Below are 25,598 nucleotides of genomic sequence, written 5' to 3'. Positions count from 1 at the left end.
GTGAGTAGACAGAAATCAAGACATTTCTGATTAAGATACATATGCTGCTCCTAATTCACGTGAAAAGGCTTTTCTTAATTAGCATGCCACTTACACCTTTCGTTTGTTTATGAGACTACGTATCCTGTTTCTACTGCACGGAAAATAATTCTCTTTTGCGGCAGCAGTATGTTCATTAATCTTAACCACTTTTTACAGTTTGGTTGCTGATGTTGTGGTGTTCAACTCTGCTTTTAATATGGAATCGTTTCTTACATCCATTGGAAAATTTATGAAGCTGATTCCTGACCACAGACCTAAGGATTTGGAAAAAATAATCAGACCGAAGTGCCAAGTTCTTTATTTTCCAGTCAGGTTTCCTGATGTGAGCAGGTCAGTACATTTTCCACGTCATAAATTGCCTCCAGCCTGTCAAAACTCTCTATTTATGGTGACGTTCTAACTAATCAGCTAAAGCATCGTTAATGAAAGAGTTTGATAATATGCAAAATCCCCTAATTGATAAATGTATTTCAATAATCAGAGGCTATTCAGGCAGCGTCTGATTTGCCAAGCTTGTCCTTAGCGCGTGTCGTACAGACGTGTGTTATTCAGGATGAGTGATTTCCCCCTTGTTTTAGTGATTTCCCCCTTGTTTTAGTCTTGAAGGAGTTGGCTGCTTCTCAGCTCTGTATATATTTGTACAAGGGAGGTCAAGGAGGAGAAAGAAATGCTAGAGAACAGTAAAAGCGATAAGCCTGTAGTCAAGACGCTGTATTTCCCTCGGTGTGTTGCGGTGGGATTTTATTGCCTCCTCCCTCCCCTACCTCTTCTTTTATTGCTTTCCAGGTAGGCACAGAGCATCCCCGTTGCAGGGCGCAGACTTGCAGATGTTGGCATTAGCTGCGGCGGGAGTTGCTCTTCAGTCTTCCTCGGTTACTCTGAAGGACGTTTTTTATTACCCTCGTTTCAAAGCCCGTCTTGAAATTAGTGGTGGGTTATGTGGCTCAAAGGGAACATTCGCTAGATCCTTTTCACTTTTGATTAAACCTGGCACAATTGTTTTTCCTGTTATAAGGGACTCTCCTCCCACTGAACAGGAACTGTGCTTCAATGGGACCGGCACTAAATAGAGTATGATTCTGCAATTTGATTATACTCTTAAAACCAACATGATGCTGGGAACGCTTTTTTTTGCTGAAATAAGGGTGGAAAGTACTGTAATGACTTTGCAGGAGTCCGGCTTTTGATCTGATAACAAGTTCTGGCCACACTGGAGATCTTTGTCCCTGCCCAGCTCGTACTTGCAGTTATTTCAAAGGCTAAATACACATATGCGTTAGTAGATCTTGTAAAGAAATAGTAAATATTCTTTTTTGTAGCTGGGGTAGAAGGTTTTCAGTATGGGAGCTGGGGTCGTGCACTCTATTGATGGTCGCGCTGCAAGGTTTTGCATTTCAGTATCTTGGAAAACTTTAAATTCTAATGCACTGATGGAGATTGTTTAGAAATCAATGTCTACAGTTAAGTCTTTAAACCTGTTTTTTTGGCAAGTGGGGTTAAAATCCTCCAGTGTTCCTTTGGGACTTGGCCACCTGGATGGCAGTGGAGGGCAGTACCTATATATCTTTGAGGATCTACTATTACTTCTTAGAGAGATTTTTTTTTTTTCCCAAGAGCGAAGCAATGCCGTGAATGCTCAGCATATTTGATATCAAGCCATTTTAAAAGGGTCTTGTGGTTTTGGCATACCTTAGGAAGTCATGTGGCCCAAATGTAGTTTTGGAGATGAAGTTGTGATAAACCCATCTCATATATTACATCAACTCTTTTGGACTTGTCAACCCTGGCAGATGGGGTCAAACGAGACCTGACAAATTGGTCTGAACTCATACAGATGGTGATCATTTGTCCAGAGCAGAAGGTGATTAGGTGGGTAAAATCATTAGACCACTACCCAAACTGGTGAAGTAGAAAGATGTCACATCTTGCTGTGTGCTTTTCTTAATGTCCCGCTTCTCTATTAATCTCATCCCACAGAACAGGACATGTTTCATGCTTTTGTCGTGGCTCTTGCACTTGAAATTATGTCGCCAAGCTATTTTCAGCAGTGATGGACCAAATCACATGATGGTGTTCCTCAACAACCAGGTGACTGTAAAACTTTCCCAGCAGAGCAATTGGAAAGACAGATTAGCATCACCTCAATTATTTCTGTTATGGATTTTACCCAGCGACTAACTCTAGGTGTAAGATCTGTGTTTTCTTACACAAAGCCCCCTATCACAAGAAAAAAAGAAGAAAGTACTGCTTCTGTGTAACTCTAAGGTTCTTGGGGTTTTGACCTTCAGCTGCAGCCAATATTTACTATTTCTTTACAAGATCATTTTTTACCTAATGTTGCGTGCACCTGTGGCAATCAAATGCTGTTTTTTTAATTTAGATTGTGCTCGTATAGTGACTGAATGGAGATTGAGGAGAAAAAGGTTAAGAAAAATTGTGGCCAAGCTAGAATTTATAAAGCAAGCTCTTAGCCCAGAGTGTTTTTCAAGTTATTTTCAAATGGTAATTTGCTTTATCCAAACCAAACTCATACAGTGTAAGTAAGTGATTATTTGCATGACTGACAATCATTTCAGTGCCTGCAGTCTTTTTAAAATGCATAATTTTGTGGAGATGTTGGGAAAATATTTAAAAATTCTGAAGGCAAAATAACCAGGGTGGTTTGGTTGTGTGTGCGTTTTTTTATTTCTTTTTTCTTTGACCTCTTTTACTTTGCGTGTGAATGTCTCAGGGTGTGTTTGTGTCTGAAACATAATCTTTGTTTGGATTTGGGAGAGAGGTGATCTAAGAAATCATTCTCGTGCATGTGATGGTGATCTTTTAAAGATTATTTTAGATTAATACTGCAATTGTAGGGCAAAATAAAATACATCTGACCCCTTGATCAAAACTAGAGTAATAAAGGAGTGTGTCACGTGAGTTAATTCTGTAGCAGATCTACCTTTTAATGTAATTACTGTAGGTGGTGGGTGCACAAACTAGCACAAGCAGCATAGTAAATGATCACTTAAAAGTGAAGGTAGGAAATACTTGTGAATACTGTGAGGTACCATTGTACATGTCTGTAATGTGTATTTAAATATTTCAGATGGGCATCCCATCACTGCTTTTCTTCTTCCGAGAGGAAGTTATCAATGCTTTTTTATAAAGATTTGTCTCTTTAATAATTATTTGTCATGAGGGCATGTGCGGGTGTTCCCAGCGCAAACCACCAGACTGTGGTCCTTATCTGACAATGAGAAGAGATGAAAGGATTTGGGGATTTAGCAGAATAAGAAATTTGCTGACCTAATCCTCCTGTTTTCTGGTTCTGACAATGACTAGCTTCTATGTCGCACCCCGTGGTGCCACAGCTACTCCGTGTATGCTCACCCTCTTACCATTTCTGACTTGGAGTTCTCCTCTTCGTACATTCGGATGAAGTATATCATGTACAAATACTTGTCCGAGTACTTCTAAGCTAGAGACAAAACCCCTCCTGGTTAAGTCTGTCGCTCCGTACTGCATAGGTATTGCAAGGGATGGAGGCTGGTAGCTGATCTGATGTGCCATATGTGCTGTGTATCAGACTGGGGTTTTATAACACAGTGAATTAAATACATCGTAATTCCCACTTATATTGTCATTGGCTTAATTTCAGTATATTTTCTTTTGTAATGTAAATAAAATCCTAAATGTTACCATCTTTTTTTTTTTTTTTTTTCTATACAATCAATACAGTCTGATATAAACTGTTTCCGCTTTTGTAGTGGGAAACTATTGTCCAGGAAGACTGTCCCCTTTCTACTGGTGTTCTCTTTGGTACTTGTATCTCCGTATGCCAGCAGACCCTGCTGGAACACCTCTGCAAGGTCTCTTTGTTAATATTTTGTAGGAATTCTCTTGGCCCATCTGCATCCCTGCTGTCTGTGGCAGTCGGCAAAGCGGGGTCAGATTAAGTACTCCTTGGAATTCATTTCCATGAAAATTGTAATATAGATTTTGGTGATTATTACTATTCCTCTGATTGCAGTATGTCTTTATTATTATCACAATGTGGTGGGAAAGGAAGATGTTTTTGTAAGCAAGAACAAAGTAGTGTTCCTAAGAGCTCCAAATGCACATTGGACTAAGGTGGAATAATATAAAAGAAACATGAGAGGATGAGGATTACAGCAGAAAATAAAAATAGCTTCTTTTAAGTGGAACTTGTTAGTGAGTGTCTTGTACTATCTGCATTACACATTTTGAAGTAGAATTAAAGATTTTTAGACTGTTGTTTCTTCATTTGCTTTTATAACTTAGTACAGTTACCAGGACATTTTCAACCATTTGATTTTTGTATTTTTTTAGTTATAGTGTGAGAGAGGCAGAATTTGCTAATTTAGGGAGTACTTTAGGGCCAGTCAGGGGAGTTCCTGACTGAAAGCAAAAGTTTTTAAAAGATGCTGACAATATCTCTTGTATAGAAATGTGACTGTCATGTGTGGAGGAGCCTGTTTTGGGGAAATAATAATAATAATAAAAAAACCAGTAATTGCATCACTTGGACCAGGCTTGCAGAGCTGAACTGCAGACCTCTGTTTAGAGAACTGAGAGGCTCCCCCTTCCTCTGTAATCCTAATGCTATAAAATAGCTTTGCTGTGCTGGAAAAATACAGATGTCAACAAGCAAAGACTTGAATCCACAAGAGCCCAAAGCTATAGATGGGCACAGGGGACGCGTCTGCGTTGCACAGAGCGGCGCTCAGCAGCGGTACCCAAGTGAGCTCTAGTGAACTGTCTTACATATGGGAAGCATATACCTTAGAAGAGCCGTTTTTGGCTAATTAGCCTTCCAGTGAAGTAGCATACATTAGCTTAGGTGCAGTACTATGCTAATGAGAGTGATTCTGGCACTGAGGCTAGCTGCCGCCTTTGGTGGTGGCTCAGGCATCTCTGTGGTGCACCGTGCTCTCTCTGGTAGGCATCGCCTCCCTGCCACCACGGTTTATGGGTAGTTAGCATAATTAGAAAATGCCAATGGACTGCTCCGACCTTGGGGCTTGCTGCTGAAGAACTGGGTGATGGAAATTACTCCCCTGGATGTCTTTCGTCCTCACCTGCCGCAAGCAGGTTTTGAGGGTTGGTGTTGGCATGCAAAGAGTTGTGCAACAAGCATGAGGGATGCCCTCAAGATCTGGGACACAGCCCCTGTTGGGAGGAAAGTGCAGTACAGGCTGAAAAGGGACATAAAATAGTCTGTCAGTTCTGGAGTCTTTGGCAGCGGGTCAGTTTCCTTCTGCATCTCTGGGATGAGCGCTGACAGCAGGCATCTGCACCTACAGCAAGGGCTTGGGTGGCTGAATGAAGGGTGCCTCAAGCATCCGTGTTTAGTGGTGCTTTCTTACATGGTGCTTCTTCCACATGTACATCGTGAGCCCTTGGGGAGGTTGGGCAGCGATGCCGGGGTTTCCGTTCTCGCTGTGGATCATAGAGGAGTAGCTGTTGCCCCAGCCTGGTGTTGGAGGCAGAACGTGCCAGTTTTATCCCGAAAATATTTATCCCCAGAACTCTCCAGCAGCAGCAGACTGAGAGTGCCCTCCTGGAGGAGGGCCTGGCTCAACAGTCTGCTGGGATGTATTCATTTTGCAAAACTTTCTAAAAAGTAATTTATTTTTATCTATTCAGGGCCAAAAATAGTTTTCCTGACTGTCTTTTATCTGTCGTAGAGGTATTCCACTAAATGCTGTCATAATAACCATTTAGTCTCACAATTGCTCACAAGGATACTTAAGCAGAATTCTCTGTGCAACCTAGTCTTTTATTAAGTTGGGTACTGCTCATGTTGCATACAACACATTCCCATAAAACTTGCATTTTGTATTTACAGAGAAATTTCTCTGGAGAGTTAAGGTCTTGTAAAACATTCTTGTTCTACAACGTGAACGAATTATTATACTCTGGGGCATTAAAAGTGAAGTGTACTGAAGAAAAGAATTTTTTCATTAAAATGCAGTTTATATTGATAAAACAGATTACTAGCATTTGATGAAATGTGAAACTTGGATCTACCCGTATCGCTAAATCGCCAGTAGGTTTATTTTGGCAATAAGAATAGTATGTAATGTATATCAGGACCAATCATACAGTACCTGTTAGTTTTGTATTAGATTAAATTGTCTTTCACTAAAGTACTTGAAAAAAACCCCTACTATATCTGTATCTTGAAGTAGCAGAATGTGGTAACCAAGAATATTAGAAAATAAAAGCTGTCGTGTTATCAGTTTTGGCACAGTCATTTATCAATCAGTATTTTAAACATTGACAAGTGGTAATTTAATAGGGAATGACCCTGTTGGCAGGAAGTTCTAATGACAGATGATGCAAACTCATTTATCACTATGGGGCTGTGCTGGCTTCTTACCTTTCTCAGTATCACAGCTCATATTTTCCAAGTCTGGGATGTGAGAAGCCACAAAGGGCAAAACCTGTGGCACCGAGCCTGTAACCACTCCCATCTAATCTGATTAACCCCTTAGCTGCAAATTTCTCTGCAGTATAGCTGCTAAGATCTAAAAGTTCTCATACCGATTTAAATGCCGTTGGATTTTTCAGTAGGATTTGCTGTAATACTTGTAAGCACTCAGCCATCGTCAGGTTTTTGGAGATGTTCAAGTCGTGTCACTTGGAATGAAAAGTTGAGACACACTAGTACTTGGCTTTCAAAAACAAACTGCGTTCTAATAATTAATAGCACATTTCATTAGCAGGCATTAAAAATATTACATGCGGTGCCCTATACAATGGTCAGCCGCTATTATTATTATTATCTTTACTACGCGAGAAGGAAATTGATGCATTCAGAGGTTTAATTGATTCGTGCATATTCATGTGGGAAGTCGGTGGTAGAGTCATGACTGGACTGGATTATTATGCACTTCCATGCATAATAATTTCTCTGCAACTTGTAAAGAGCGTTGACTACCTTACTGTAATAAGCGTGGGCATTTGAAGTTGAGGGATGTCATGGGAAAGGAGAGGAAAATGACACCTTCATCAGTAACTGGTATGGATGGAGCTTTTAATTCTTTTGGGATTAGTCCATCTATAATACGGTAATTCTGCTGTACTTACTCGGAATAATAATAATAATATATTTTTACTTTGTAATTCCCACAGTTGCTGAAGTTTTCATTGATTTGGTACGATTTGGTTTCCTTTTTTTTAAAGCATAATAAATGCCCTGCTTTGGGCTTCCTCTTCCTTACCTCAGTTTTCCATCTGTTCTTTCTCTTTCCATTTCACAACAGAGTCTTCCTCCTCAAGGCTGGGATCGGGTTAAATATCATCCCTGTATGGGACACGATATTTTCTGCATTCCCATCAAATTGTAGTAAGAATCAGTAAAGTTTAAATTGAATCGGTTAAAATTGTCATGGCAGACTTCAAAGTAAAGCTGGTTTTCTTCTGTTCAAAATGGAAAAAGGCTGTTGATTGATGGCAGGGTCCTGCAAAGTGCTAAATACCCTCATTTTCCCTGCAGGCGCCGGGAGCTGAGGGCACTGGGTGTGAGTTTGTTAACCCGGGTGGGAAGGGGTGGCACACACAGCTAAAGGCTGGGGGGTAGCAAGTGATGTGGCTGTGTCCAGTTCAGTTCCAGTCCACATGAGGGTACCAGGCTTAAATCTTTTGCTTGTGTGAAAGATGGTTTTTATAGACAAGGCTGTCCCTGCTGAATTTTGCATTTCAAAATACTGCCCTTCAACGTTTGAACAATTCCATAGTTTTTATTATGAAATTCATGAATATTGCATAGAAGTGGAGGTGGGTTTTCTTGTGTTTTTCTTTAAAGCGATTTCATGCTTACAGGATTGTAACAGAGAGGGAAGCAGTCGTGTTGGGCATATTATTTCTTAGTTGCTATATGAGGCAGTGACAGAACTTTATTGCTTAAGTATTCCGGATATTTGTTCTTGGAATGGAATGGAAAAGAAAATAGGTGATATGCTAAAATTTGCAGAAAAGGTAAGGACTAGGAAGGGATATCTCAGTTTTTAGAGATTCTTCACCGAGAATACAAAACGTTTTCAGAAAGTATTTTTAGGAGAGTGAAGGGATCTGTTACCAGTCGTAGGGGAATGGCACTACCTTTAGAAAAAGCATGCTTCATCTTGAATGCAGCATTAGTTTGGGGGGCAAAACCCCTAAACAACCAAAGCCTCCCAAAACAAGAGCGGTGGAATCGGTAGCCTTGCAAATTGTTATTAAATGTGAAACTCAAATTTTAAGTGGGTTGGATCTGCTTCAGGCACAGTTGTCTGCTGGATTGCACACAACCAATTCAAGTTCAAGTTAGAGGTACTGTTAGATGGCAGGGTCAGCAGAGAAGATACAAAGATATTCTATAGGAATTTCAGAGAATAAAGAATAAGAGAACAAAATTATGTGACGGAATACCTAAAAGTGCAATTTTAAGTTTGAAGAGGAAGCTTGAAATATAGCTCCCCAGTCCTATGGAGATGACCTTTATGTAATGTCTAAGAACAACTTAATACAGATGTTTTATTCATATGTAACCAAATGGGATAAAGTTAATTGATTTTTAATTTTGCCAAATCACAGATAATTTCTTTGTTGTGCAAGGAGTGGTTTAATCTGTTTAGGTTTCTCTTTTTTTTTCCCATGCATTTGCAGATATTTAATATTTTATATTTTGGACATTCCCCCTGCTCGGTTGTGACTCCCAGATGAAATAATCCTCCTCTTCTTCCCTTTAAATAATTCAAATAGCATACATTTAGAAATATGAAAATCCCAACGTAAACGTACCAGAAGTACTTTTAAGGTAGGAGGCTGTTCAGCTTTACTGTGGGAAAGATGCATGTCTAAATAGTAATGAAGGTTCATCAGTTTGGGCCTTACGAGCAGCAAGAAGTAGGGATGCTTGTTGAAGGACTATGGGAGATCCAAGTCTAGTAGCGCTTTCCCAGCTTTTTTTCCTCAAATATGTATGAGAAAAGATCTTTGAATTGTACTGCTTTTTTGTGATGGGGCGGTTTGTGTGCTGAGAAATGGGTGTTTGCTGGAGAGGGGGTTTGGGTATTGTATAACAAGACAGAAATATGTTCAGTCTGCTTTTTAAGCAATCTTATAGGCACTAACGATAGCCAAGAAGAATGAATTAGATACTAAGTTGAATCAGCCAACCTGTGATTAATTTTAGAGTGGATTCCTCATAAAAATGTGCCAGTTTCCTATAAGCTGGCTCCTAAGTAGCTCTTGGGTCAGGCTTGCAGAAAACCCCAGGCTTTGTCCCTGCCATATGTGTTTCCAGCCCCCCTTATAACCTTGGGACTCACCAGCAGACCACATTATCCTTATTTTTGTTAATGCTCAACGAGCCATGGGACTAACAGTGTGTAGTATCTCGCCATCATGCCAGAGCCCTCATCTTTCCAATTCTCCCTCGTCAGCCCTTTTTGCCTAGAAACCAGACCACAGGTGTGGTAGTGCTGGTTCTGCACCGGTTGAAGAGACTCTGATTTAATTTCTCCAGGATGGATTTGATTTTAGGTGTCTTCCCCCTCTCTGTGCCAGAAATACTCACCATGGATGCTCTGCAGCAGGGTTATGTGTCTTCATTTCTATGACTTTGCCTCTCAGAAAAAACCCCTAAAGCTATTCACATCAGTGTTCTCCTTTAAACCCTCTAAGCATTTTACATCTCCAGCTGATGGTTCTCGTATGTGTTGGATAGGGAAGCAAGCAGATCTTCCTTCCCTTGGTCACTTTTGTGTGCTAAATGGTGGGCCAGTCTATATGGCTATGCAGGTAAATACAGAATGTAAAGAACATACAGACATTTAGTGAGCTTGCTCCTGGAGATGCACCAAGCAACAGTATAGCTGCTTGTACCAAGTTAAAAAAAAAGCTTACGTGATTCTCATACACAATAGAAAAGATGTTTTTTTTAAATATACAGATTGGTGTGTCTATATAAAGCACTGAAAAATTGTATGTTGTTCTGTCACCCATGTTCAAAAAAGATTAATTTAAACTGTGAAACAGGTATAGAGAATTGCTGCTAGGATGATTAGGAGAATCTGTATTATGAGAGCAGATTAAAAGAGTATGGTTCACTTGTCCTAGCAAAATAAAGGTTGAGAAGGGGATATATGTTAATCTTTATAAATACAGTCAGAGGATAAATGCCATGAAAGAGGAGGAATTATTTAAGTTCCAGGATAATCCTTACAACATCCACTAGGTATAAATTGGTCATTATTAAATGACTCAGACTGGAAATGGAGAAACAAAAAAAAAGGGGGGTGGGTGGGTGTAGGACAGTTGTTTGTTTTGGGCTTTTTTGTTTTTCCTGAGAAGTGTTTAGTTTTGAAATGACTGTGGAAATGCTATTGAAATGTAATCGGAATTTGATAAATTCAGAGGATGGTTAGCTAAACAAGGTAGGAGTAGTGACAGGCAGTTGCAGATGTTTGCTATTATGATATCCCCAAAATCAAGGTGAAAAGAGACGGACTATGAGATGGTCACGTACTGCCTTCTGTCTTGAGACCTGAACTGGCCTGTGAAGGAGATCATGTATTTCCAGCGTCTTTTAGACACAACAGATCACCCCTCTGTTCTGTGTACTGTGCACAGCATTTATCTTCTATTGCATTAATCAGGTGTTTCATAAATGAGCAGTGTCCTGCAAGGTATCTCTTGCTCCTATGTTCAACTACTGCATTTGGGATCAGGATGAATTTTTATTACCCAGATTCGTAATGACTGTGGTGGGGAAGGAAAAAAAAAAGTTTTTGTCTGTCTATATGTACTGAGTTCATCTGGGCATTTTAGTGCTTTTGAGGAGATGCACGTTGTGGCCGATGCGTTTGGTCCCTCCTCTCCTCTTCCTTTGGCACCCTGGGGGTTTTGAGGCATCTGTGTTCGACTTTATTGTTTTGTGGTAGCCTGAGCATCCCTCGGAAGACAAGACAAACTGAAGTGGTACCAAGGGCTGCCAACCACAGTGCTTGGGGAAAGCATTAGGTGGGATGTGCTTCAGCAAGAACTGTGTTCCTGGAAAATTTGAGTATCGTGGCATTGTAAGCATTCTTCTTGATTTTTGCCTCAGTTTACTTTTGCTCACTGAAGCATTTGGATAAAATTCCTCTGCTGAGCTCATTGAAGTCAGAATGAGTTTATTTGACCTGTCTTATTTTGATGAGTCTCTATGGCTCTTTCCTTCTCATCCTTGTGTAGCGTAGTTTAATGCTACAAGTGCCCCGATCTGTGCTAGAAGCAAATGAAGCACAGACAGAACTTTTTATGCAGTAATTCCTTTCAGTGAAATTTTATCTGTCCCTCCTCAAGCTTCATTGCATGTCTTTTGGTTTTGGAGTTCATTTATGTTATCTGCCATCTGATTTTGAATTACCGATTTTGAATTATGTGACTATATATGGAAAAGAGAGGGTTTGACCCTTTTTGGGTGCCTGAACTTGTCTGCCTTTTGTTGCCATTAAAAGGAGGGGATTATCTGTTAGGATTCCTGGTAACCTAGTCATCAAAAAAAAAAAAAAAAAAAAAGGCGATAGCAGGTAAAAAATTCTCGTGGTTTTTTTTTTTTCCCCCCCTAGTGAAATCTTGTATGATATCCATAAAGTTCCATAAAGTGGCTCAGTTTTTATGACATTAAACCAGTGTACCTTTGGTTCTGCAAGCAGCTGGGCTCTTTTCGGAGTTACTCAGTGCTGAACTTGTTGGTTCATCTATATGTTAGTGACTTACTATTCTGCAAGCATCACTTCATTTGGGCTAGCAATAAGTCCTGTTCAGTCACTGTGCTGCAGAGGAATGTTCAAAGCTGCAGTGTGCATTGGAGTCTGTTTGTTTGCAGCAGATGATTTGCCTAAGCTTTGATGCGCAGTCACTTTCTGACATTTGTGTATTTCAGCAGTGAACAATGTAAACTCATTTTCTGAGCACTTTGATTACTTGCACATAGCAGTGCCCATGGCATGTGACAGAGAAGAGCACTCTATCCACTAATCAGATAGATATGCTTCAAGCGTATTTACACAAAATAATGAAAACAGCTGTTAGATACCTTTAAACTTGAGTGTGTTTTGTTATTAATCTACTAGCCCGTACACATGACACTATAATTCTTCGCTCACTCAAGTTGCCTTTAATGACACAGTAATAAAACGGAGAGGGATGAAAGTAATGGAATTGTAGAATGTAATGCCTCAATTGTTCTACAGTGTCTTCCTTTTTGCCAAAATAAACCACAATTAGGTCCATATGGTGTTTTGAAGTTTTCAAGCAATGACCCTAATAAAAAGTAATGAATTTCTGACAAAAGAAAGCATGGTGCTCTTTTAAGCAGATATCTTTGCTATTGATCTAGTTATGATTGCAGACTGATATGCTAATAGAAGAAGAAAGGTTCAACGTGCCTGGTACAAGCACTTTCATTTGTGGTTTATTTTATTCTTATGAAATTCAGATTGAAAAGGTAGAAACATGTTGTAATCCATCAGTTATGACTCCCTTTTAAAAGACCTACTATAAAGAAAACAAATGGATTTTTTTTGAGAAAAACGGAGTTTGGAAAGCATTTAACTTGAAATTTCAAAAGCAAATGTTAACTAGGAGGATGCCTCGCAGTGATGGAGAGGCTTTGTTTGGATATGTGAAATTTGACTTGAGCATTTTATTGTCTTCAGAGGTCCAAGCTCTGTTACTTTTCTCTGTTTTAACCTTTTCATGGGGGAATTGGACTGATCCTCCTTTTCATGTAGAAAAATCAAACCATCCATGGAGCAGTTGTTAGGTAAGTACAGATACTCAAATGCAATGACTAGGGAGGACATGCAGCTCATCCTCCTATATGGTACATATGGGCAACCATTAAAAAAGTATGGTGTGTCAGTATTATTCAGACGCAGTAATCATGATGCCTGAAGTATGGGTAATCTAGTCTTAATAAAGAGAGGAGATGGCAGGTTCTGGAAACAGATACCAGGGGAAGGAGAAAATAAATGGCTGATTTGATGAACCTTCTCCATTAGTGGTTGTTGAATGAATGTTCATTCCACATACGCGCAGTCCTAAATGACTGAATTGAAAAGCATCTGCTGGATAATGTATATTATTGGCATTATTTTACTCCAAGTCGAGTTGTTAATGTTGAGTGAAGCCTACGGCCTTGCAAAATGAAACAATTTGGAGCATCCTTTCAAAATAATCTACCTTGTCTACCTTGGGTCGCTGCTATAAACTGTCTCTGAGCGACTCCTTCACTGGTTAACTAGGAGTCTGTTTATTTAACAGACTAATTTCTCTGTCGCCTGTTCTCTACATATTTAGCTGCCTTTCAGACTTCCCATTCTAGTCTCTGCTTGCTGCACCTTTGGAAAATAACTCATTTTGGCCTCAGTAACCCTTACCATTTTTCATTTATGTTTGCTACATTCTGCATTGGTAATTTCTCCATCTCCTTATGTATCACATCCTTCCGTGTGGTTACTTTATTTGTCTTAATAGGAAAGAGTCTTGTTCATGGGTAGAACTTTATCCTTGACAATGTATCTTACTTTTATAAGCAAGGTAAATGAATCGCTACTTATTCCAGCACTTTTCTTCCTTCTGAAAATAGATACTTTTTTCTAATTCCTCACCTTCTTGTACTGGATGCCTCAATGAGATGTGCATGATTAATTTGTTTTATTGCAGTTGTGCTTAATAGCAATTGACTGGTGCTTAGGAGCTAGGGCTTGCTTTCTGGAGGAGGGCGTGGGCTGCAGGGGGAACTAATCTCACTTCAGATTATAAAATTTAGAATTTTTTCTGTTATATGGAATTCTAGTAAAAATAATAACATAAAAGTGAGAATTCCCACCTTACTTCCTGTAATTAAAATATGTTTAAATTGATTTTTCTTGCCTCAGTATTCAGTGTCAAAAGATCGAAGAAATAGTCTTATGCTGTGAAATAGAGCATCAAATTTTAGACTGTTTTAAATTATATTAAAAAATTCCATTGAGCATAGGTAGCCTAGGAGGTGAATGTGTTTAAAATATGCTAGTTTCTATAGGCAGTCGTAGGTGAGAAGCGTTGGGCTTTTCACCCTAACTGAGCAGGTTCTCCCAAGAAGCTGGATAGAAATGACCCTGCTCGGTGTGGCTTCTCGTGCACCGCTCATGCTTTGGTGCTTGCGTTACACTTCTCTCTAATGACATAAACAATAATAAATACGTTTAAATATTTTTAATACTGAAGAAGGGTCTTAAAGCTCAGCAAATGCGTGGGAGCCTTTAAATGTTTAACTAAGTCTTTTAGCTCCTGGTTTCATTCATTAAAATATAAGGATCTAATTCTACAAGGCTGTACTCCCTTGACAAGTCTTAATAGTATCAAGAGTCTTTAGAAACTCTGGCTTATTTTTTATACAACTTGGTTGAAATTATTTGAGATTTGTAGATACTTTGAAGTTCTTAGTATACCTGGAAATGCTTTTACAGGCTTAGCTTTGTACCTTTTGAAATCTGAAGTTTTAACCATTTGTGGTGTTCCAGATTTTGGTCGTTAGTCCAGAAAAAACAATTGCTCTGGCCACTGCTGAAAGTACCCCAAATCTTTGAATTCTCATACTACTAGTACTTTCATTTGTATAGCGATAACACCTGGTACATCCTGTGACTTACACCTGAAAATTCTGCAGTCAGTATTAAGAAGCATTAGCACCCCAAAAAGGGTTTCTGATGTTTAATATAACTGTGCTTGAGTAAGTATGGACAGTTCTGTAGTTGACTAACTACATTCATGTAGACTCGCTCAGTCTGCATGTGTGTTTGCAAGACTAGCTCCTTAATGAACAGTAATTATTATTACAGAGCTCTCACTAGCAGGCCAAATTATTGCATTATAGATGTCATGTAAAATCAGGTCTTGACAAAAGACACACAATTTTCAATCCTGCATGCAAAACCTAAAAGTTTTCTATTTTTTCATCTGCTGATGTATGCACATATTTTTAGAGACGTACCGAGGCTTTCATTTGATTTCCTCTTTTTTTTTTTTTTTTCTTAAATACATTCAAGCTCCTTTAAGAACAATGTCCGTTTCCCGTGTAATGATCAGAGATGGTGATTTTTAGCAGTAGATTGAGGGGACAAGTTTAAGAAACCATTTCTTGTACTGTGTTTCAGCAACACAAGCTAGTTGTAGAGGTTGTGTTCAAAATAGCGGGAACTAGTACGGCAGCATTTTAGTAAATTGGGATATAAACAAACATCTGTTGCAGGAATGTAGAAATGACATCATAAAGAATGTATGCAAAAACTTAATTGAAAAAGAATGATGCAGAATTGCAGCATGACTTTAAGTCTGAATTGATTTTTTGCCTTCAGAGTGAAAGTGGGATTTTTGTGCAACATTCCAATACTATAAAGTATTTAAAATGTAATGTCCTATTAATGTACCTAAAATGTAGACTCTGGGTCACCCAATAAGAATAGTAGTTACAGTAATACAGTATATGTAATATGCAATTATCTTGACAATAGTTTTATTTTTTCAACAATTTTGTCATAAAAGAGCAGTAAGATACAATGAATTTGATTCATTTTGTGTGTGTGAATCATTTAATAGGCCATTACATCTACTATATTAGACTCCATTCTCCTTTCAGAGCTTTTCATTATAAGGCTGTCTTTAATGGAAAGAAGTTTAACCTTCCCTCCCAGATAGATTGAACCCCATAACAGTGTAAACATTCTCATTATAAAATAAAATCCCTTCCCCAAGGGCAGCACTATAATTATGTTGCAGAGTGTTGTACAAATGTTTCTCTTAAAAAATGTTGTCTCATTCTTGTCCTCAAGTTTTTATCATTTTCATTTATGAAGAGAATCAATAATACTTTAAAATTGTAATTTAATAAAATAAATATGATCAGATTATTTTTTAATTTTTTGAAGTTATTTTAATCAAGTTTGAGAAGAAGTCATCAGTAAAATTGCTGTTGATTTATAAATAGGATAATTAGAGGCTTTCCTCCTAAGTACTGTTCACTGGCATTGTGGCTGTTTTTATTGCCTAGTCAAACCTCTTCATTCAATTTTAAAATTGCCTTTTGAATGAACTGCGCTATGAGCTTGCCAAATAGTGTCACCGTTAATACCTTACCTCCTCTGTTTCATTGTCCACTCTCTAAATGCACAATAAATTGTTTGATAAGGAGGTCAATGAGGTTGTACTAGTTTTTAAGTGAATTATAGCCAAATGTTTCAGATTAAGTCACACTCTTAGCCTAGTGCGAGGCTTAAAAGGTGGTGATACAGTATGTGGTAGATCATTTGGTATGGTCGCTCCAGGACGAGACACAAATCAAGAGCAGCAGGTTCTCCATCGATCCTCATGTAGAGAATAGATGGAGGAAGGGCACCGTATTAATCCAGGTGGCAGTTCTGCCACGTTAAGAAAGCTCTCGGTAGCAGGTAGGCACCATGTGCTCCACGGCAACGGGTTAGGATGAAGACATTGGCAGGCAGGAGAGGGTTTCAGAGCTTTGGCTATTGGAAAGCTGCAGTAGGATTTCTGAAAGGTCCTAAAGCTTCTCCAACCAGCGTGCTGGCTGACGTATCTCATGAGGTATTTGGTGGGAATTGTTTTTTTCTGGATGTATAACTGATTTGGGAGAGCCATGCGGGGTGGGTGTCACCCTTCCATCAGATGGCTGTGCCGCTGCATCACCTTCACCCAATCTCCTGTGCCTGGAGGGCACCGGTGGCTTCCAGCCAGGCGTGTCTTCCCCCCGCGTTGCGCGCGAGCGGTTTTGAAATAGAAATGTAAAAGGCGAAAGTAAGAAACTTTGTGCTTGTTGAGTCTAAAAGAAAGTCTGTTTGTGTGTGTCTCTCCCTTTGTAACAGAAGGAATGTTTCTTATGTTTCTGTCTTCAGACAGTTGGCACACATTTCATCTCAGCAGCTGCTTTCTCTTAAAGTGCAGTAGAGTGTAGGACTGTAGTGACACTAGCATTAATACTTCACATTCTGCTATCATATGCTGTCACTGTGAAATATGGATCTAGGTTACATGTGTTTGCAGACTTTGTACTGCTGAATTATGAAAGCTGACTCCGTTGGAGGATTGTGTTGTATTCAGAGACTGTGAACTGAACAATAAATGAATGCAGGCAGAGACTTGCAGTCATAAGCAGTATCCTCCTTCTTGGCCTAATTGAGACAATAGCTGTAAAACGTGGAATTGCCAAATAAAACTCCATTGTTGATTTAGGTAAATGTATTTAGCAGGCATCTAAATATGTCTCTTGTAGGCACCTTTCAGTTGTTATTGTCAATGTCGTTTAAATATTAGTTGAAAATCCCGTTCTTCTGAATGGTCTGAATTACTGCAGATGAATAAAATTTGTTACAAAGAGTAAAAGTACTGCTGCTGTGTGACAGAATAAATTATCGGGAAGAATTGGTTATTTTGTTTTCAGGAATTAGTGTGTACCCATAGATATAACTCTGCAATTTTTTTAGTGTGTCTGGATGGCTGTAAGAGGGGTGAGGAGCTGCACTTCCCTTATTTCTAAAGGTGTAAAATTAATAAATATATATAATATATATTCATTATATGTGTGTCTGTATAGATACACACACGATATATATTATATATATATAAAAATAAATAAACTTAATGCAGTTGTAAATGTCAGCTGAGATGTGAAGTGTCAGAGGGTTTGTGCTGTAACGCATGGTACCCGTGCATTGCACGCGGGTGATAGCGGGTCTGGTCCTGGCCCTGCTGAAGTCACCTGGGGCTGTCTCAACACATCATGCAGGAGCTGTGGCAGTGGAGAAACTCAAGGGTAAGTAAAGCTGCTGGAAAGGAATATTTGGAAATGTTTTGAAATGAATGCTCAGCGTAAGGAGATAGCGGGGTACGTGCAAGCAGACCTTAATACAGGCTTGCATATGCAATTTTGCCCTGAAAATGCTAATCAGTGTGTTTGTTAGTGTCAGACATGCATGGTGCCTGAAATTCTGCTAGTAAATGATTTTATTTTTAAAAACAGCAGTCTTTAGGTATCTGTAATTCCAGTCGTTGCTGTGACTATACATTGGCAGTTAATCTTGAACCTGATGTCTGTGTGCGGCCTGTGTGTGAGGATGGGAGTGCAAGCCTAGGTGCAGAAAGCTGGCGTCCAAAGTAATGCTCTCCATTCATTCTCATTTTTTAACCTTTGTATATCAACGTGTATGAAAGGACAGAGTGAATAAAGCATACACATTTCAGCAGCGTCATGTTGCTGATAAATAGCCTTTAAACCACACCTCTTTAGGAGCATCCAGGTGGCAGAAAGCTGTAATCAGTGTCCTTACCATGAGCAGTGTAATGCTCAGAACAATGTTGGAATTGCTATGGATAGTGTGAAAGAAATGTGTGGTCTCACTGAACTTCTCTATGTATTTTAGTGCTTTGCATGCATGGGGGTCATATCATATACATATGGAACGTAATGGGAAGTGGTTGCTGTCATGGCTCTTCCCATGTTGATTTTCATGTTTCTTTTGTATTGGATACTGAAGTGGGAAGGTGGGGTTGAGCACTGCTGTTCCTGTGCACCAGGGCTTCCCATAACAACCTTTCCTACTGCCATCTCATTCCCTGGCTGCTTCTAAATTGCATCCCAGGTTCATGTGAAGTTTAAATGTGCTCGTCAAGAGTAGCCCTAGTATGGAAACTGCGCGCTTCTACTTCTGTACTCTTAACACTGTGTTGTTCAGTTGATTGCAAAGAGGTGAAATACATAAACAATTACAACAATAGAATTTATCCTATTAATGAATCACACTGGAGGCAATATCTACGTGCTCTGTCAGAGCCCCAGCTATGTGCATAATAAATCAACATGGTGCTTTTTAGGTGCCCGCTCGTTCTCTGTGCAGCAAGCAGCTGTCTCATCAGTCTTCTCTTCTTTGCCTGTCTTCTCATAGCCATTGAGTGGTTTTTTATTCTGGGGCACAATATGTAGAAAATTTGCCATAGTGAGGGTTTTGGTTCTTTTAATATAGGGGAAATGAAATGCTTACACATTTCAAATTTTCAGTCATCTACATCTACTTTTCTGTCAAGGTGAATATTCTTGATCTTGACACATCCGTGGCCTTTTCTCATCCAAAAGAATGAAGTGTTGACGTTCTCATAAACAAGACCCTTTTGTAGTTCTTTGCTTTTATTCATCTTTGTTAAAATATTCTTGTATTTTTCAAAATATTTCAGTGGCATGTGGTAGTAGAAACACCAGTAGAAGTATGATGAACAGTATAGTTTTTCTGAAGTTTTTGGAGTGTTTTTAAATGCATAGAAAGTTACACAAATCTACTATTAAATGCATAGAAAATTCATCTGGGATGGAGTGTTGCACTGGTGAGAAGCTAGAGCTGATGAACTAACCCCATCTCTGATTGATGTGGTCTAATAGTTGAAGTGCACGGTTTTTAGAATACTAATCATAGCGGCATTTACCAACAAAACAAATTTGTCACTTTTTTGGGGGCCATTTACAACAAAGCTAGTACAGCTTGTCAGCGTGTGAGAAAAAAACCTTTACACCTAAGTTACATGATTTATCAGAGCTTTTCAATGGATAGCAGTTCCTTTTGTTTTAATACACTTCAGCTCTGTAATTCTGTGCATTTTATGGTATTAATTGGAGAAACCATAAAAGCACTGTGACAACCTGCAACTTTTTTTCTTGCATCTACCTATTGCTTTGCTGTTTATGTTGTAACCTCTGCGTTTAGTCACCAGCCTTGTAGTGGGACAGCACTGAAGGTGCCAAGATGCTGTAAATCATACAGGGTTCCTCTGGCTGAGGGTGAAGAGAAGCAGCAATAGCAAAGGGGAACATGACGGGGTTAATGAGGAATTGAGACTGAAGTCTCTGAACTGTGGGTGTCGATGGGGTTGGGTCCTCAAAGCTGCCTGCATGCTGGCATCGTTAACTGTAACATACACTCCAGATATACCAGGAGACAGCAATACAGAGTTGGGGTGTTGGAAATAAGAGCTTGCCCTGTGGTGGGAGCCAAGAGGGCTGTTTGAACGTGACCGTGAAAAGACGTGGTTCTGGGGTTTTCTACCTTTGAGATATTCTGGCAGTTTAAGATTTATACTGCTGCAGTCTGCTTTGTGTTCCTGGCCACTCGCAGGATGGTGGACCTCCCATGTGTGACTGGGAGGTGCTGGTCCTCGTCAAGCCTCATAAACATAAAGATCCCCAGCAACTTTTATCATCGGTAAGATCCTCAGAGCTAATCTAGCATGCAGTTTTTCAGAGATTACTGTGTAATGCCCCAGAGACATGATGGGCAAAGTTCTCAAGCCCCAGAGGACTGAACTATGAAACCACATTTCCAAATAGATTAAAAGTATTTGTCATCAACTGATTTACCGTGAAAGGCTGAACAGAAGTCCTTTACACATGTGTGCTCATGCATGCATGTGTGCATGCACACACACACACGAGCTTGTAGGATCCCAGTGTGCTCAGTTGTTAAATTTACTAATCGTCAAGATTTTAACATTTCAAGCAGGACCTGTTTCTGGAGCAGTCCAAGCTAAAGATTGAATTTCTGAGATGCTCTTGGAGTTTATTGTGCCCTTTTCCCCCTGACGAGGGTCTCGTTGTGGGAGAAGGTCCAAAACAATCTTGACTGCATAGGCTTTTGAGATAATGTAAAATAATAGAGCTGTACTGTCTGAGTCAGTACCAAACTCGACTATTAGGCAGGTTTACCAGAAAAGTGTGTAAAAAGAAAGGAATTCCCCCGTCATTCCCTCGTTGCCTATTATACCAGTTCACAAGGTGGCAATATACGTGGTGTTTTGTGCCTTACGTGGGAACCCTAAAAAAACAAAAAGCCAAAAGTTTTCCTAAAAAAATAATTGAAGACCCACACAGACATTTTCCCACCCGTGTTGGAACTCGTATGCCAGTGTACTGCCAGGTCAGTCTCAAAAATTCAGATGTCTCAGCCAGCACGCGTTCTGGTGCTGCTGCAGGTAGCACCTGCTCTCCAATGAAATGGCACAGCTTCCAGCCGGCGGCGCTCACCAAGCGAGGCAGAATCGTGTTTTCTTGTTTAAAGCCAGCAGGATATCCCACCATGCCTACCTGTTAATTAGATCATATTCTGATCACCATGCCCGTTCATTAATGTTCAATACCCTTGTTTCAAGTCACAGATATAGTCATCAAATGAAGGTTCATGTCATGGGTGCTGCGGTGACCAGCAAGGCTCCATTATTTTAACTTTTTAAAATATCACCAGAAAAGATGAGGATTATAATGCAGACCTAAAAGCCCTTTCCGGCACAACCGCAGTAAGTACGTGAAGCATGTGAAAGTGTTTTAACTATGGCATGAGTTCTTTAATTCTGAGAAATTAGCATCTAATTCTGATAGAGACTCCATTTATTGACGAAGCCAAGCAGGCGCGTACATGCTTGCTTTGTGAATACCTTAGCCGGGGAGCGAGTGCCATAAATCTTGTAACCAAAATAATACTGTAATACTAAGCTGAATACAGAGATTTTTGTTTCCTTTTTTTGTACAGCTCAGAGGACTTTTTCCTTCTTATGACTGTAACCTGTGCCCTGTAGCATAGTCTGGCACAGAAGGCGTAGAGGTCAACGTTTCTAAACGGTTGGTTTGATCAACCATGCCTGATGGCATATGGACCAGTTCTTCAGCTGGCTTAAAGGTCTGCAGTTCCGTGGAAGTCACCAATAGCAATTTTGATCATCTCAATCTGATTTCTTCTTCCAGACAAATAGACTTCATCGAACAGTATCCATAGACTTACAAATTGCAGATTTATTTCTCAATTTTTGCAATGCCATGCATTCATGTCACTGGTATCATAATCAAGGACATTTTTTCCCCCTCCCAGTAATTTGAAAGAAAAACTGGTGAATGACAGGCACACAGGATAGTTTGAGAAGTAATGTGGAAACTTAACTTTGGTGAATGGCAAGTAGGAAAAATGTGCGGTTATTATCTATTTAATTAAATGGTTCATAAGAGTCAAAGTGTTTTAAATACATCATAAAATACAGGAGGTCAGAATCTTAACAAACCTAGTAATTTAAATCAGTATGAAATAATAGGTAAATTAGGGTCTTCTTTTAAGGCACTCAGTCAAAACTTACAGGGTGATTTTATCTCAAACACGAAAGAAGACTTCAAAAAGAGCTAGTAGAAAAAAAAGAAACTTTTTTTTTTTCCCCCACAAGGGCTGTGATTTCTGTTGCTCTATGATACATAAAGGAAACTTGGAAACATTTATTTTTGGTTTTGTGATATTCGTTTCTTGTTAACATTTTCTCTGCTTTTTTTTAATCTTAAAGATTGTAAAATGTTTAGGTTGTTTCCACCAAAACACACATGTGGAAGACCAGCATGTGCTTAAGCATTTTCATCTCTTACACTATGCTGCAGAGGGTTATTGAGACAAAGAGGAATATCTTTACTCTGACTTACTCTTAGTTAGTAGCTGGACAAGATCAACATTGGTGAATAAACTAAACCCAATGAAAACCTCACCCAACGAGCAGTTTTGCACTCAGTTGCTCAGTTTTCATGTTCATTTTCCTTGTGATGTTGTGATCATTTCACTCCAGTTCTCTAGTCACCATGCAGTCTCCTAGGACAGACAAGACCTGAATTTCTAATATGAAGACACATGATACAACCATGCTACACATTATAGAATAAGGGGAAAAAAAATGAAATCCCTTAGCTGATTTTGAGTTTTCCATGCACCTTTAACTTTTGAAAGAAAGGTTTGACCATTTACAGATTAGAGTTTTAAATATAAGCTGTGTGAGGGTGTTGCTTTTAGATATTTAGATTATCATCTTTTTTTTTTTTTAGCATTCCAAATTTGGTTCCTCAATGAGGTGATGCTGCATTTCATTTGATTTCTTTATGTGCTGATGTGTGATTTACCTCTGGAACTACATTTCGCAGTGGAATCCCATTCTGTCCTTGTAGTAAAATGGTGTCTGAGATTTTAAATATATATGTAAACTGCTGCCTGCATCATCACAAGAAGGATGTTTCATAACTGGGTATATCAAAACCGGTTATAGAAAATTTCAGTGGTTTGAGTACTCAATGAATGATCAAGAATAATGGCTTATTTACAGTTCCATTTTAAATCAGTGCACAGTTTAAAAAAATACAAATAGTTAAAAGGATGAGAAGAACAGCTAGAGAGAAACGTATTCTTGAATGCACAGTAGTAAGATGTTTTTCAATGGTATATGTTTGAAACTTAGAAGAAGCTCATGCGTCTTCTGTGGGATTGTATTAGTGCAGTTAGTTACAACAAATTTATCCTGTGATGATGCATAATATAGAAAATCACCTTTTATCTCCCACTGAAAAATAAGCTACAGCCAAAGGATCAGGAGCTCTGTGAACTCTGCTGGCATATTTGATACCGTCATGTTTCATTTCAGAGGCAAAGAATAGATGGAGGTATTTCCAGCAGCACTAATGGGTAACCTCCTTGCGTGTGCATCTTGGCACCTGTGCTACACTCTGTTTTCATATACTTAAGTACATGGTAAAGGTCTCATTCATTCTGCTCCGCAACAACCAGCCAGGAGCATGAACACATGATCTTTAGACACCATGGAAGCCCTGCAGAGCTTGATGCTCTCTTTGCTCTCAAGAGGCAGCTTGAGGGCCTGGCTGGATCGACACTTGTGATCACTCTGGTGATTTTCATCTGGTCAGGACAAGCAATACACAGTTGACTGAAGAAATAGCTCTTTGCAAGCCAGAGAGCTGTGCCAGCCGGGTGATGAGGCGGCCACCACGGCAGGTCACAGTCATCAGGTATTTGGCCCTTTGGCTCAGACCCTGCTCTCAGTGGTCCTCATCGCTTCCAGAGCACAGGGCTGTTAATTGCAGTTATGGGTGTATGGTTAATTACTGGAGCATGCAGAGGCTAATGGTTATTCTGGGTGCAACTATTTTCCTTGAGGTCTCCACCTTCGCACCTTACGTTGGCACTCCACCAAAACCCACCCGCAGTCTGCAGCTTGGTTCTCACATGTTGGCCCCAGGTCCAGCTGCACCCTGGCTGTGTGCGCCATCCCGTCCTCTTGTTTCTGCTGCTCTTTTCTTTGGAAAGCAATGTGCTTTCCTCTTTGAAAAGCACAGGGGGAAGAAAAAAAAAAAGGTCGAAATGAGACACATGGTGGAGAACTGTTGGAGATGGAACAGGCTATCGCAAGAATTCGGCTACTTCTAGTTCCTAACGCAAATCTTTGCCCTTTAGGTGAAAGCAGCTCTTTCCTGAGCATCCAGTTCAGGTGAGGAGGGGCTGGCTTTTGGTTTTTAGCCATAAACCACATAATAAAGTCTCTTTTTAGAACCTATGACAGGTGAGTTTAATGGTGCCTTGATAGTGTCTGTTAAATCAAGAGACCCATAAATAGGTCAGTTCTGCTTTTAACAGAAACCTAATGATAGGTATGGCTGTGTATCTTCTGACATCTGCAGCACAAAGTCAAGTTTAAGGTCTGCTGTTGCGAAAATATCTCACACCCAGTTTCCTTGTTAAAAATACTAAAATATTTGAAATAATTTCCAAATACTTTGTGTTCATTACAAATGTGTTCAAGCAAGAATGTGGTTTTTGAAAGTAGCTTTGCTGAGTATAGCTGAATTTCCTATTCTCGTGTCTTGTGATGATATAGTAATGCACAAGCATCAAGTATTTGGAGTGAAAATATTTTAGTAATACCTCATCTCATGAACTATTCTGGACATAATCTTAAAAAAAAAAAAAAGAAAAGAAAACGAGGGGGTGGGAAATTAAACACATTTGTGAAAATAACATTGCACAAAGTTTTTGGAAGTGTTTTCTGACATAAGTGTTTGTCGTAGTTGATGGAGATCTAATCAATCGTGACCAAAGCTGCATGGAGAGAGAGATTCCGTTGGGGTGTTGTACTCTGGTATCCCAGTATGACGTGAGGTGAACGCTGTCTTTTTGCACTATTTCCAAACTGATTTGGAAAGCCCTGAGAGAGAGTATGTAGCAAAGGGAAAGCGGTGCTCTTTTCTGAACACACAAGTTCTTCTCAAATAAGCTGTACAATTCAATACCATATAGTCCAATACAACTATTTTTTTGCCAGAAAAAAAAATAATCAGTTGCTTGAGGCCAAAAGTGTAGTTGCCCTAAGTGGAGGAATTCAGATTTGTTCCCACGAAGAGCAACAGCGAGCCTTTACTTCAGGTAAACGGGAAGGAGTATCAGCCTCCGCAAGTCAGCAACAGGGAGTAAAGAAGGGGTGGAAAGTGGCTGCAAAACCGGGTACTTCGGCAGTACTTGGTGAATATAGTGCGTATCTGTAGGGAACCCCTTGTTGCTGTATCCACCTTTGGCTGCAGATTTGACAATTCAAACTTGTGGAGGAAAAGGGGTTAAAAAGGATGAATATCTTTGCACCTTAATGGGAGAACTATTTCTGTAATAGTATCAAAGATA

At 39.5% G+C, this 25,598-nt stretch overlaps 1 protein-coding gene across 19 annotated transcripts in view; it reads left to right on the top strand.

Annotated features, from left to right (window-relative positions):
* The window catches only part of GTDC1 (glycosyltransferase like domain containing 1), a 342,121-nt gene that overhangs the window by 96,815 nt on the left and 219,708 nt on the right, over nt 1–25,598 (top strand). For 17 of the 19 annotated variants that reach the window (XR_013930064.1, XR_013930065.1, XR_013930066.1 and 14 more), the window contains one exon: nt 199–372. The exons of the other annotated variants lie outside the window; for them this stretch is intronic. Coding sequence is in view for 11 of the 17 variants with exons in the window: in XM_080399708.1 (XP_080255834.1) it covers nt 199–372 (174 nt within the window). In the remaining 6 variants the exon portion in view is untranslated. The remainder of the gene's footprint in view (nt 1–198; nt 373–25,598) is intronic. 19 annotated transcript variants of the gene reach the window in all.

This window comes from Falco punctatus (genome assembly GCF_963210335.1).
Source record: "Falco punctatus genome assembly, chromosome: 8".
Lineage (NCBI taxonomy): Eukaryota > Metazoa > Chordata > Aves > Falconiformes > Falconidae > Falco > Falco punctatus.
Note: the sequence above shows the minus strand (reverse complement) of the source record. Positions and strands in the feature narration are given on the sequence as shown.